Source organism: Natator depressus, chromosome 1 (assembly GCF_965152275.1).
Source record: "Natator depressus isolate rNatDep1 chromosome 1, rNatDep2.hap1, whole genome shotgun sequence".
NCBI classification, from domain to species: domain Eukaryota; kingdom Metazoa; phylum Chordata; order Testudines; family Cheloniidae; genus Natator; species Natator depressus.
Window position 1 is genome coordinate 117,540,945 of NC_134234.1, and position 15,532 is coordinate 117,556,476.

The 15,532-nt window shown below is 35.7% G+C and overlaps 1 protein-coding gene across 3 annotated transcripts in view; it reads left to right on the forward strand.

Annotated features, from left to right (window-relative positions):
* REV1 (REV1 DNA directed polymerase) overlaps positions 1 to 15,532 on the forward strand; it is a 93,206-nt gene that overhangs the window by 24,144 nt on the left and 53,530 nt on the right. For 2 of the 3 annotated variants that reach the window (XM_074965064.1, XM_074965072.1), the window contains exons 5-8: positions 4,207 to 4,359; positions 6,536 to 7,257; positions 8,954 to 9,061; positions 11,134 to 11,250. In XM_074965064.1, coding sequence (XP_074821165.1) covers positions 4,207 to 4,359; positions 6,536 to 7,257; positions 8,954 to 9,061; positions 11,134 to 11,250 — 1,100 coding nt within the window. Of the gene's footprint in view, positions 1 to 4,206; positions 4,360 to 6,535; positions 7,258 to 8,953; positions 9,062 to 9,631; positions 10,193 to 11,133; positions 11,251 to 15,532 lie in introns of those variants that run through there. The other variant, XM_074965081.1, reaches the window with a different exon arrangement.

The window sequence follows — 15,532 nt, forward strand, 5'->3', positions numbered from 1 at the left end:
TCTCACTTCTTGGGAGGACTATAGATTCAGGACTCCCCCTCAACAGGATGATGGGAGGCAACAGATTAACAGGAGATTTTCTGGCCACCAGACCAACAAGCCTGTTCCTTCCCTTCCCTCTCTTCCCCTGTTTATGGTGTCCACATTTTTAAAAGTATGTTGAAAAATTGGAGAGGATGCAGAAAAGTGCCACAAAAATTATTCAAGGGCTGGAGAAGGAGCTCAATCTGTTTATCTTGTCAAAAAGATTGAGAGATGACTTGATTAATGTATAGGCACCTTCATGGAGGAGAAAATACTGGGTACAGGAGTGGTCTTTAATCTGAGAGCAGAGAAAGTCATAACAAGAGCTATTGGCTGCAAGGTGAAGAGAGACAAATTCAAATTAGAAATAATTAATTTGGAACAGGTGAGGGTGATTTAACCAGTGGAATAAACTACCATTTCCACCTCTTGCTATTTTCAAGACAGAATGCCTTTCTGGAAAATATGCTTTAGTCAAATAAGTAATGAGGCTTAATACAGGGGTAACTGGATGAACTTTAATGGCCTTTGATATACAGGTCAGGCTGGGTAATCTAATAGTCCCTTCTGGTCTTCAAATCTACGTATCAGTGAGTGTTCTCTGACAGTTTGGATCAAAGCCTCCAAGTTCTGATGTAAGCAGAGTTAATCCTAAACCTAATTCAATCTGATCATTCTAAAGGAAATAGTGAAGACCCCTAAGAAAAGAGATTCTAACCACATCTTTTTAAAGATTGGAAATTTGCCAACATGATACATGTCTTTAAAACTGTTGTCAAGAGATTCCAGAAATTAGTCTGGTGAGATTCACCTAATTTCCAGGGGGAACCTCTGCTCCTATTTTGTAATTAAGCATAAAGTAAAATACTAGAATAAATATAAACTGGTATAGTCAAACCAGTTCAAGTTCTTTAAGGAATATTATGTCTCTCCAACATATTAGTTCTTTGGAAAATGTAATAAAATGGAAAATACTGACTGGAAGGACATAATATACTTGGCTTTTCTACTGCTTTTAATAAGACTTCTCATGAGAAACACTTAGAAAATAATGATGGGATAAAGGAAATATTATGGCAAGCTTAAAAACTGGTTAAGTTGTGTGTTTAAAAAAAAAAAAAAAGGTCAACATAAACAGTTCTTTATAGTAAAGACGAGTTAATAGTAAGTTGAAATTAAGTGTTGAGACTGTTAATATATTACGGCTTGATCCTTTGAGGCACCTAGTGACTCCAGTGTGAATTGAGAATGCAGCACCTTGAAAGATCAGAATCTTAATTGGCAGAGAAACTAAGTAGAAAACTGAAGTTTGATAACTTAATTGTTTAGATTAGTAAAATCTTCAGGGGGTTGTGACACCTTCTAGGTAGATTTTAACACACACAGGAATTGAGGAGCATCATTGAGGATGAAATATATCAGGTATAAATGTAAAGCAATACACAAGCTGAAGTTATCAAAACATTTCAGCAGTTGAAGGAAATAGGATGTTTCAGCACATTGAAATGGATGTTGTATTGTAATACAAATTTTGTTTTACAAAATAATGGTACATCATCTGAAAAACTGGAGAACATCTCAAAAGAAAGATGTAGCAGAGGTTATAAAGATCCTGAATATGGTGATACAAAAATGATTAGTGGTTTTAAATATGAAAATAGATTGTAAAAGTTGAGATTTCATCTGGAAGTGAGAAGTTAGAGAGGAATTGCAGTATTCATATTTACTAAGGACAGTGGAAATTGACAACGTTTCCTATGTTTTTTTAAAATCTCGTTCTATAATACAAGAAGGAGGAGAAACTGGAAATAAAAGGATTGAATAGCCTCACAAAATTCTGGTCCTCTCTTCCCCAGAGCTAGGTAGGGTTTGTTCCCTTCCCCTCCCCCCCCATGAGTTAAAAAAAGACACTTTATTCCCCAATAATAAAGGGTGGGATAATAGATGTTGTCCCTAGGCCAGTACATTTTCATGGCAATTTTGTAAGTTTAATTTGGAAATAATAAAAGGAAATACTGTTTTATGAAGCATATAATCAGCCTATGGAATTCATTACTCCAGGAGGTCATTGGCATGTCTGTCTAGACTGCATTTTAAAACTTGTGGTAGAGAGTTTCAGGTCCTGGGTTTATAGACTTGGACTCAACATTAGGGCTTTAAAAACATCTGTGTAGACCTTTGGGCTTCAGCCCAACCCCAAGCATCTATGCAGCTGTTTTTACCGCAGTAGTATGAGACCAGGTCTATAGACAGGGGCTCTGAGACTTATGCCAGTCTAGACATACCCATTGGGGCCTTGTCTACACTGGGATTTTAGCGGTTAATGCAGTATAATACAGTGTCAATGGTAGGTGTGTGACTGATGCAGCTACACCAATGGCTAAAATCTCAGCATAGAAAATACCAGTATTAAGTACTGTGTTTGTATTCAAAGTTGACAGGATAATTTTGTGACTGTCACTTTGGGTTATTCAAGTCCATGTGATGATATGAAAAAATTTTCATACTTCAGGAGTATAAATGCTTGGTTGCTGCACCAACATTTTTTATACCTGAAAGGTTTGAAATGTCATTTAATTCACAGTATTCATAAAGGAATATCATTTAAGTGGTATAAATGTGTCAAAATGTACTTAATTCATCTGTTTCGGGGACTTTCTCTATTGTAGCTGCTTTGATTACACCTTTCCCTAGAAACCTTCCCAGTTCTCTCTAAAAATGCTAACTAGTTTGTTTCTCTAATTAGGTAACATGATCTCCCTTTACATTCTTCCCTAATTGTAACATGACAGCCAACAGAGACTTTTTCCCCTGCCAAGTCCCTTAATAGAGTACAAGTCTCAGCTAGTTAGGAAATATATCATGGAGAAAAAAGTATTGAGGTGTTAATAACTAGTTTTGATAAATCATCTCTCTCTGTGTGTCCTCTCTTAAAAGCTCTGAATCTAGTCTGATTACTTGATTCTCATATGTATCTCACCCCTCCCTGGGGTAAAAAGGACTTCCACATCAGCAACACCTCTGTTCCAAAGTGCAGTATGGAGATCTCTTCCTGTGGTTAGGGAGAGGGGTAGTGGCTAGGAAGGGAGCACATCATCTCCTTCACCACCACGAACAGAGATCAGAAACGAAAGATAAAATCTCATTGTGGGTGGGTTTTTGTTGTCAGGATCCCACTTTAAAGGAGAAGGGCTCCTGAGGAAGCTACCAGCTTCTCCAAGGCCTAACAGTGCAAGTCGGGTGGGTTAGAGACAGGGCATACCAGAAGCATGGAACTGGAATGATCAATGTCAAATCTTCATGAGAAGAACCTCTGGAAGCTTTCTCCTCTTCCCTACCGGTGTATTCCCTTACAGGATGGGACAGTTGAGCCTGTAGAATTGCAGAAGTTGAGGGAACTCTTTAAAGTTGAATCAGATCCTAGTGAAATGCTCATCTCTGATTTTATGGGGGTTTTTTTGTTTGTTTGTTTGTTTTTTCTGGAGTGCATCTGTCTGTTACAGTGTTCAGAGTTAAATGGATTTCCCAGCACAGCATTGATCTGAGACAGTTAATTGATAACATTTCTATTATATTGTGAATATGCAGTACTTAAAGTCCAGAATTTGGAACTGAAGTACTGATGTCCATCAGACCAATAAACTAAAATTTATGTTCTGACCCCTTTTAAAGCTACTTGCTTTTTTTTGATTAAATCTGATGAGTCAATATTTGTTGCACCGTTTTGGCTATAGTTGTACAGCAGTTATTGTGGTAAGTGTGCTTAATTTTGGTCTATTATACTTGAAATAAAAAAAGTGACTTTCACATCTTATATGCTTACTTTTTAGATTTCTTGAACAATCATTAAAATTCTTTTTAGCAGTTCAGAGTGTGTAAAGTATTTATCAATTTTATTGTAATCCTACTTATTCTATCCTCATTTCATAGCTTGCACTTCTTACATTTTTTTTAAAATTTAAAACAATTTTTCCCATTTAGGTGCAATACATCAACTCTTTAAAGGTTCAGATAACACAACTGAAATATATGGACAGTTAAAGGACTGCAGAGAAAACCACGTATAGCAAGACAGCAGATTGTAATGATCAAAGTATTAGCCTATTATAACTAAGATAATGTTAGTTTACATATTTTTCTGAAAGCCTTGAGTGATAAAGTTTTGCTTCTTTTCTGTTTCAGCATAAAAGCCGGACATCTCCTCTCATACATTCCATATCAGCTTTACACGAAGCAGTCAAGTGTTCAGAAAGGTCTCAACTTCAGTACCATATGCAAACCTGAAGATCCTATGCCAGGTCCTAGCAATATAGCTAAAGAGCTCAACAACAGGGTGTAAGTGTTTTCAGTCTCTTAATACTGACAAAGCTATTGATCAGTCAGCTGTAATCAGTTTAAAATGATAATACTTATATAGCATTATATCACTTATCTCAAAGCATTTTACAAAGGAGGTTGTGTCATTATGCACATTTTACAGTTGGAAAATCAGAGGCATAGAGATATGAAATAAGTCGTCTAGGGTCCCATAGTTATCCTATTTTTGAGTCCAGTGCCTTGACCCCTGAACCACACTTTTCCATAATGTTTCTACTGTAGGACGCAATGGGTATAGCACACAGCTGTATGGAAACAGTGTGTGTTGCACACATTAAGAGAATCTGACCAGTGATACTGAAATTAGGTCTTTGGTTTAAAAAGAATAATAAATTGAGATAATTATTCTTTTGGTAAAGGTTTTGGAGCAAGTATAAATGAATATAGCTGAAAAAAATAAGTTCAAAATGTTGCAGTGCATAACTAGCCTGTGGACATTTTTCCGTCGAGAATTTAGCAAAACTCAAAGGGTGGACATTTATATGGATAAGGAAAATGAAATATATTACAAAGGATTTAAAAAATATAAAGAACAAAATTGGAAGGGGAATAAACCCTACCACTTGTAGATACAAGTCAGTCTCTAACTGATTTGGGAGTGAGTGGGGTTAGGAAAAAATTTCCCCCTACGGGCAGGTTATTCCATAATTGCCCATTTTTGATGTCTCTCGCAGAATTCTCTGACACATCTGGTATTGGCTATAGTCTGAGACAGGATATGGGATTAGATGGGCCCCAGATCAGATTCAGAATGGTAGTTTATGTTCCTCTATGTCACATAAAAAAGTCAGTTAATACTTGTTTTAGTAGATTGTAGATCTAATCCTGCATAGCGGTGCTGAAGGAGGATTAAGTGGTGACAGATGAAAGAGCTCCTACTGTATGTACATGCGAAGCATTTCTTTTTTGCTTACATTCATCTGTAGGTGATATTATAGTAACCTAAACCCTAGTTTAATATTACGTTTGTAATAATTTTGGGATAAAAAGAATATCCAGGCTTTCATAAGTATCTAACATAACCATTCTGAATTTTAAAACTTACTGTAAACTATGACTCTATTAAGTCAGTGCCACTGGGAAACAACAGCTTCCCAAACACATAGCTATTCCAAAATATTGTTGATATGTTTAATGTAGTTTATAATTGCAGTAATCTTAGATGAATTGTTATCACAGCTAATTAGCTTTCTGGTTTTACTTGCATGTCAAATAGCTAATTACCAGTCACCTTTTGAATGTTTGTTAAAATGGCTTTCTGTGGGAGTATTTAGGTTTTTCTATAGACCAAGAATCCACTTAACTCTTGAAAAGTCTAATTTTAATCACACTTATATTCATTGGTATTATTATAGTATTACTCTTTGAGGTAAAAGTTTTGTCTTCACGGTATCAAGGAAGAAGTAAATAGCTAATATACTGCACAACACTTACTGTTTATTTTTATACATACATAACATGCAAACAGTTTTTCTTAAAGAAAACAAATCTCCAAAAGCTGTGACTGTTTTGAGTTTATAGATCTGGAACAAGTTTTAGCTAGGAGAAAACCAGATGGATTTCAACAAACTATCCTAAATCTTCCTCCAAAAAGGAGAAATAAGTTTTTGATCTTTGCAATTAACATTTTCTATTATACAAAGAGTGTAAAAATTGCATCTTTGGGATAAAATGGAAGATATTCCCTTCCAGCAGCCTTACATTATTAGTGCTGTCCAAGGTATGGTTATGTTTCCAAAAAAAAAAAAAAAAAAAATCCAAATTACTGTGTTGCTCATGGTTTTTCGTCAAATATATCTTACTGTAAATCCAGAGAAAGTTGCCTTACTAATGAGAGAGCATGATTAATGCAGGAGTACCTTTAACTCTTATATTAATAATATTATAGCGAATCTAGAAAAGTTTGTGTACCGAAAATACTGACTTTTTGTGGTGAAAGATCATAGTTCAAACTTAGTAATAAAGTCATATAATCATCTATCTCTAATAACCTAGCAGGAGTTTGCATGTGAGCATTCAGAATCCCTAAATTATCTATGTTATTTGTATATGTAAACACTTACAATTATTTCTTGATGAACTGTGTCTTTGTTTTTTGTAAGGTTATTAAATAACATTTTCTTGTCTGTTCTAGAAATTGCGTAATAAAAAAGTATGAGACTGAAAATGAGATCAAAGCCAATGGCATCAGTAGCTGGAATGAGGAAGAGAAAGAAGAAAGTGAAGATTTAGGCTTTATGGAGCTGGAGCAGGTCTTTCCTGGGAGGAAACAAAATGGAATTCAGCATCACAGAGACAGCACTGCCATTTTTAATGGACATACTCATAATTCTACCAGTGCCTTACAGACAGAGGATTGCGTGGTGCCCTATGGCAATAGAGTTGCAAGCAGGTTATCTCCAGGCTCTGTGCCAGAGAAGGGGAAGACTGAAAAAGGCATCATTGACTTTAGAGACTGCACTATGCAGCAGTTGCAGGAAAGCAACAAAAACACAGATCTTTTAAAGAACCCACATAGGACTATGAGTAATTCATTCTCATCTTCATCTTTGCACAGTAATACTAAAATAAATGGTGCTCACCACTTCACTGTTCAGGGGCCTTTAAGCACAAAAAGCACTTCTTCAGTACCTACTCATAGCAAGGCCACTCCCTCGTCATTGTCCAAACCTTTAGACTGCAGTTTTATTTCTGACTTTTACTCTCGTTCAAGACTGCATCACATATCTACATGGAAGTGTGAATTGACAGAATTTGTCAATACCCTGCAGAGAAAAAACAATGGTGTCTTTCCGGGAAGGGAAAAGTTAAAAAAATTGAAAGTGGGCAGGTCTGCACTTATGATAGCTGACACAGGTAGATACTTGTTTGACGGTTTTACTTAAAAAGATTCTCTATTTCTTCAGTCTTATGATAGGCAGCTGATCAAGATTAAACATGTGAGCTTTCTGTATTCAAAAGGTTATGAAGTTATATGAAATAGCTACTTATGTGATTTTGATAAATGAAAGTCTGAAGGGCCTTCTTCATTTTTTAATTTTAAAAGCAAATTGTGACTTAATATGAAATTCAGTTGTAAATACAATTCTTTTCTGTAGAATTATTAATTAATTCTTCCAGAGATTGCCAAGCTATTTTGGGTTCTTGAGGATAAACACTTTTATCTATACAAACAAAGGAGGTATTTGGTCTTACATTTTTCTTTGAAAATCTAACTCGCTACTTCTTACAGTTCATACTGAAGATTTCTAAGTTGAGTAGCAGTTGGAAATGATCTATAATCAAAATGAGAATTTTTTAGCAAGACTGCTACATGCTCTTGGATCTTTGTGACCCTTCTTCATCTGATCTAGAACAAAAATTGGCTCTGTAAGTGTGTTGCAGTGCATGCAGATGCCATACTGAAGTTATTCATATAAAGAACAAAATGACCAGAACTTAAATATTTTAAGTATAGTAGTAGCCTAAATATTATTTTTCATCTTATATCTTTAGCAATATCTCCTTGAACATGCAGAACTATTCTTCCTAATTAACTAAGGATGAAAGGCAGACCATTACTTCTAGTAGAGATTTTTATTTCTTTAAGGTATCAAACTGTCATTATGTATTCCTTTGTTTTCCCTAATTGTATAATATTGAGCAATACTTTTCTTTAAAAAAAATAAAAAGACAGGTGATAGATGAGATAAAATGATTAAATGTTTGAAAACAGGGCCTTAAAAACAGTTTATTTCCTCTCATCGTTTCCCATTTGACAAACGAAGCAATTCAGTTTTCTTGATCTGAAATACTTTTTCATGATGGAGTGTTAGGTATTGTCCACACTTGGGATTTGCTCCAATTTCAGTGGTTGGTGGCCAGTCACCAGTGTAACTGCAGCAGTTCAAATTCTATAGTGTACATGGGGAAATTATTATAAGTGACAATTGATCTAATGGAGTTTACCCCAGATTCAAGCAGGAGTAAGCTGCATCAGTGTAAATTGCAGCTTATAGCTGTTCTGCTTGCCTGTGCTAGGTTTTGCACCTGTGTAGGTACATTGATGACTGAAATTCCCATTATAGAAAAGGTTTTTAAATCATTCAACACTTGTGAACAGAGAAGATTGTGCAGAGATAATGACTGCTCTGATCTTTGATCAAAAACTGAAGAAGCATTCCATTGCAGATTGAATTTTAGCATGGTGAATATTAAGACTTAGTTATCAGTGTATATATAGTAAACTCCTGGAAACAGACTTGTTTTAACAAGGTGAAGAATTTTAATTTTGAGAACATAAAAAGGATATCATGGGATATGATGCCTCACTTAGTAGACTTATGGCTACATTTCCACAATGTTGTTATATTGCATTCTATTATTTTAGTGCATTGAATAGTATACAATTTATTTTTTCCTTGAAGGCAGTTTAATAGTTGGGTGGGGAATATTATAAAAATAACTTCGGTGTATTTGGAAACGTCTTATATCAGTCCTTGATGACTAACATGAATACTGCAAAAATTGTAAATTAGGTTTCAAAATTTCTATTTGTATTTGTTTATACCAGGTAATGTTTCTGTCTTAAGTTCATCCAAGCATCAGCGCTGTATAATGCACATGGATATGGATTGCTTCTTTGTATCAGTGGGTATTCGAAATAGGCCTGATCTCAAAGGTCAGTTTTCACATATTTTTAAATGTCAAAAATCACTTATACAGTACTGAAAATGCACTTGCTGACAACAAGGAAAGTTGATTTGGTGAGTGCTTTTCTTCTAATAACTTTGCACGATGGTATGAGAGCACTGCTCATATTGCCAGGTTGTATTGCTCAGTGCCCCACACTCAGTGGATACATGTGGAAGAAACAGAGTGGAATTCTTGCTGCCTTCTTTCCAGCACTTAGAACCAAGGAAAAGAAGAAAATACTTTCCCCACTCTCAGCAGCCAAAGGTGTGAAAAGGTGAAAACTGGAGATACATAACCCCTCCAAAACTAGAAATGGGGGGAGAGCTGGGCTATATCTGAACCCTGTTGGGATGACTTATCTTTTATTATTATTAAGCATAGGCAACCTGAATTCAGGTATTTCCTAATTTAGGGGTGCCTGATTTTGCAACTCTTAATGGTCTTTGAACATTTTTTCCTATGTAATTTCCTAGGCTTTTTTTTTTGGGGGGGGGGGGGGGGGGGGCTTAACTTGAAGAACAGAAATTACATGTGGAACTATTTTGAACCTCTCCTGCATGAGTCATCAGCAGGCTATGACTGCAGAAGTTGTAAATCCACAGCACAGATCCCTACCTGATAAACTAAAGGAGTAACTGGTAGTAATACTATGCAGTTATCTTTTCCAGTGTCTTATGCAGCTGTTTGCTAGAGAGCAGAGGAATGTTGAGGATCAGAAGTCCTGGGTTAAGTCCTGGCTGTGGAAGGGGAAGTGGTCACATGGTTACAGACAGCATAGATAATCATATAGATTTAGCACAAGCATTCTGAAAGGCAGCGTGGATACCAAATGTGATTTTTTTGTTTGTTTTTTGTTTCTTTACCCCATCTGTAAATAGTCAGAATGATGCTTGCCTGTTTTCTAAGGTAAGCGGTATGTGGCCTTTTGCTTAATAAGGGCAGTCAAGTGGAAAAGGAAAGAACATAACTCTTTGTCTCCTTGGTCCTAGCTCAGTACGCTTTCCCATAGGCCAAAAGATATTCTACTGCTGTACCTGTCCAGACCTTTTGCTATGGGGTCTGGGAGAAAGTGCATACAGAGGGACATTGAGGCAAGGGAGCATACTCACTGAGGCTGGTGAGCATGCTCAATGCAGATGGAATGTTCAGAGATTTTACCGGTTAGCTCTACTGTGCAAATGGCAAATGTCATAAGTTTATAAGTCTGCCAGATCTGGATGTATTTTCATAGGGATGCAGGTGCCTCTCTGACACCAGGGCTATCTCCCTGCCAAATATCAAATCTCTGTTACGGAGAGAAGGGCTAGAGCTTCTAATATTTTATTTATACATATAAAATTAAAAATAGATTTGCAAACATAAAAAAATACAATCTGTTCTTTAAACCTGTTCATGGAAGTGGGTGCACTGTTTGTGCTGAAGTGTTCCAAAAAAATTCAGCCTGAAAGAGACAAGCATGGAAAAGTTCATTGGTGATTAAAATGGGGAAAGGTTAGGCCAGAATGGTCAGCGGTTAGACCTGGTCTAAACATAGAGTTATGACTGGCTTAACAAGTCTTTCACCATTTTAGTTAAACTGTTACACCTTTGTGTGTGGACTGTTTTATACCAGTTTAAACCTCGTTTACATTAGCTTACTTTAGTTAAATGGCAGGTGCAAGGTAAACTGATGTAAGATGGCAATGCATAGAGGTTGCAATGGTTCGACTAAATTGGTACAATATCAGATATCTAGTTAAGCTGTGCATCTTCTGTTTAGGCAAGTCCTTATACACAAACTAGCATAGCTGGATTTTTAGTGTTTGTTTCAAAGGATTTCTCTTTTCTCCTCCTTTTGACATGAGATTGTAACCAGTTAACTAAACTATTGTTTCTAATGCATGTCACTTCCTTAACTGCTGCTTCCTTAATGCTAGAAGATTAGATAATGCTGAAAGAATGGTGTTGAAAGAAGCGAACAAAATTAAAGTAAACATTGTCAGAAACTTTGCCTTGGTGTGCTATTGCTGTAAATGTTTATTATATACGGACTTTAATTAACTTAATTATTCTTCACAGGAAAACCAGTGGCTGTTACAAGCAACAGAGGTGCTGGAAGGGCACCACTTCGCCCTGGTGCAAACCCACAGATGGAATGGCAATATTACCAGAATAAGATATTGAATGGCAAAGCAGGTACAAAAATGAGTCTGATTTTAAAATCATAGTGCTGATGAAGAATCTCTCATTAAAGTTATAAAAAATTAAGGATAAATACTTTTCACTGAGTTGACTTCAGAGAGAGAGATTAATGTTTGACAGGATAGTGGTCTCTGACAACAATATAAATTGGTTCTGTAATAGTTTGCCATATTTACATTCTGCTAATTAATTTTGTTGAGAATGGGCATATATTTTAGGGTAACTTATTTTTTATTTCCTTTTTGGTTAGGGATGGGAATAAAGTATAGTGCTTTGGTAAATGTGTATGTCCTGTTTGAAAAATAAGATAAACATAGACCATCTGTGATCATTTGCACCTGAGTAACAGTATATCACAGAGGATCCAGTACAAAATATCAAAAGTTAAGGTTGCTAAAAGGACTAATTAGAAAGCATAGGAGAACTGTACAAACAGCAGCATGTTACCGATGAGAAATTGGCTGCTAAGATATAGGTATAAGTCTTTGAGCTATATATGTCTTAACCTGTAGACTTAATGTAGCTTCCTTTTAGAATATTTCAGTTGCTGGAAAGCCCCTGAAGAATTCAATGAATTCTGTCCTCTCACTATCAGGATTGTTCCCTCAAAAGACAGGCATCTGTTGTTGATTATTAAAGAATTTCTCATTCTCCCACAGTACTTTAGAAACTGTTTTTATTACATTTTGTGTTCTGAAGTAGCAATATACAAGCGTCAACAATAAATTACTGTAAGACAGCATTTAAGACTAGGTGTGTTTATACAAGCTGAAGTATGTTTATTATGGAAAAAAGTGACACACTAAAAATAAATAGCTTTTCATATTTATTCTCCCAGTTATTTTATTATTTTTTCTCAGTTTAGAAGTTTAAAGAGGTTTCTAACCGCTACCATTTAATTTCAGCTTGATTTCTGGAAATCGGATTGTTTTTCACTTCTTACATCAGCAGCAGAATCAACAAATAGCGTTGGATTAGAATTTATACCACAGTTAGTAATTTTGTTGATGTGCAAGGTAGAATAGAATAGTTTGATTTTCCACAACTATGTTGCTTCTGTAGTATTAACAGTAAAAAGTTGGCTTTGTCAATAAATTAAGCAGATCTTGGAAGAAAAATGGAAAGCAGATATCTTCCGTAATAGATGCCCTTTGTCGTTTTGCAATAGCATAATCACAGTTTAAAACAGGAAGAAAATAAAAAATATAGAACCCATTGTCGCTCCACCTTTTCTTAGTGCCTTTCAGGATGTTCAGACTTAATCGAATTGATTCATAGTGCCATGTGTAAGACTGAGTGGTTTATAATAAGGGCAGTTATTGTTTATAGGGATTTAGCCTTGTTGCACTATAGTTTATCAATGAACAGTTGGTAGCATAGTTCTAAACATAGGCACTCTACAACATTTTCCAGGCCAGTGTATTTTGATAAGAAGGTCATTTGTTACAATTTAGAAATGTCTTGGAAAGCTAGCTAGTTAAATAAAATTGAGGAAGATTAGCTAAGAATAACATACTATGTGTGATACACAAATTCCACAGTATCTCTTCTATGATATTCAGTGTGCAAGGTTTCACTGGAGCTCAGGTTCAGTATGTTACAAACTCATTGTTCTTTATTGCAGCAACTTTTTCTGGAAGTGCGCACATTCAGACCTTTTACTTCAGCATCTTCCCTTGCTGGCAGGCAGCTCTTTCTTTCTTCCTGCGCAGCCTGTAGTTTGCCAAAAGGTGTTTTGTTTTTGTTTTGTTTTTCCCTCCCTGGCACTCTTTTTTTAAAGTATGTATCTTATTAACTACAGGTTCATTACATTTTTAAAAAGTCTCTTTTTATTAATTTTATCTCAACTTACCAAACTTATATCAAGAGAGACTATTATGGATTTTCATTAAAAGTATCAGATTGTCGTCTTGAGGAGAACAAAATGAATTTAGTGATTGAGCATTACTTTTTAGCATTAATTGAAAAGGTGGTACTGCTAACTAACTCTGACTTTGCTACATCCTAGATAGTGTACATGAAGCACTTCACAGCAGGAACAAACTATGCTGTGCACTGCATGTAAATATGGTCCGGTAGGCATATAGGCCCATGTGAAACAAACTTAAATCTATTTTCTAAAGATATCAAAAATCCAAAAGGCCAAATTGTGCTCTGTTAAACATGTACAACCTGTTGGGGATATACTTGTGGAAATGAGAAGAAAATTGGGCCCGAGTATTCTTTTTATTTAAATTCATTTTTACACCAATTCTCCTGTATAGAGCAAACTTCATTTGTTTGATGCCTCATGCTGTCCAAACTGTTCTCTGATCTTGCCTTCTCCAGAACTTGCTTATTAGAAATAATGTTCCAAATTGAAAAAAATAGATACATAAATTCCTGTGACTCACTTAGTTTGACCAGATACAGATTCCTTCAGCTTCAACTACTGCTTTTGCAAATTGCTTCTTCAGTGATACTCGTTCCTGCTTTTTGGTCTGGATTGCTGGACAGATATCTAGGAACAGTAGAATCTTGGATCCTTTATGAAATACTTCTTTTTTCTTTTTTGGATTCATCCAAAACTATATAACTTTTAAATTTAAAATTTGTTGTCTTTCTCACTCTGTGTGTCAATTTGGAGCGGTTTCCTGAGTGGTAGAAATTACACTCTGTTGATATCTTCTTTAACATTCATGTCCGAAAACTAAGGGATTAGTGTACACACACAATTCAGAGGTTGGGGTCTCTTTTCCTAGCCAGGATGTCGAAGACGTGGATATTTTTAGTCTTTCTTTCCCTCCACCCCTGTATCTCCAATTTTCATTCTAAAGAGCAGCAGTTTTAACTATCGTATTACTTACAGATTTATTCTCAGCGATTTCTTTTTCACAGACTTAGGGTCCTGGCCTCTGATTTCTCCATTTGTTGCTCCACATTCACCATGCATTTGTCTAGTTTCCCAACTTTTGATGAGAGATTCTCTACCTTGCCTTCCAGTGAGGACAATGTGTTCTGCATTGCCCGGAATTTCACATGAAGTGACTCCATCAGCTCATGGGGGGATCTGCTCTGCTACGCTGTGGAAAAGGTCGACGAGCCCAATGAAGATAGACAAGATGACAACAACATCTCAGGCCAGGGCACAGGAAGGCACAGACTAAATACGTTGTTCTTGTCATTCTTATCTTTATTTGGGCCATAATTTTGCTCTTAATAAATTTGCAACTTCCGACATCTTAGGTAACTTAATGAGCCCATCAAACATTAAAACAAATTTTTAAGAAATAAAAAGACAAGTAAATTAGAAGTTCTGTAGAAAGGCAGATGAGTCACATGAGTCAGATTCTGCCCCCCATTACAACACTTTCTTTGGTCTGATAACCACCTTTATGTGGAGATAGCAACATACTTCTTTTCAAACTAAAAATGTTAATCTGTAAGCTGTTGTCATACAGTATTATTGGGCACGCGCGGCTATAACTTGTATATTGTATTATATTACAAAGGTGTATTGTATTAAATAGACTGCAATAATGAAAACCAAATCTAAATTGTATATTATGCTTTTCCTTTAAAGCAAGCAGTAGCTTTTTGTCCTTTGAGATTTCACCATTTGGAGTTCAGTTCTTGATTTCAGAGCTTTGGGTTTTTTGCAGCTACTTGATTTTTCTGGCTGACCTACAATTAAGAGTCAGTGTGCTTATCTAGAGATACTTAGCTACCATATTGATGTGCAGAGAATAAGAATCTGAATAGAATAGAGAATGCTTTACTTTTTCCCAATTTGCTGTATCTCTCTACCATACATTTCTGCATATGTATGTAGTACTCAGGTGGCTTGAATGATTCTTAAGTCTTTTTGTCTTAGCTCATTCAAAGTAGGTTTTATAGAATTAGCTAAAGATCTGTCTCATCCTTTTCTTTAATAGTCTGAGAATGGAGTATTTATTTAGTGCTGCATCATTTTGGTCCAGTGGACGTTTGGAATGATATGCTAAATCAGGTGCTTTTGAATCCCACTAAGAGAATCATCAGAGGCCAGTGACTGAAATGTTATCTATGAATTTAACAATGAAGCTGAAAGTTGTGAAGGACATATAAGTATCCAGCAAGGCTTACATTTTTTTGCTTATTTCCTGATCTGAAAATATTCTTGGTATTTCGTTTAACTTTTAAAATTCTGATTTGAGGTATCTAAATTAAGTTACTTGATGTTTAGATTAAGTAATTACTAGAAAGTAGAGATGTCAGTACTAGGTTACAAGGAGGCTGAGCTGCAGAATTGCATTTT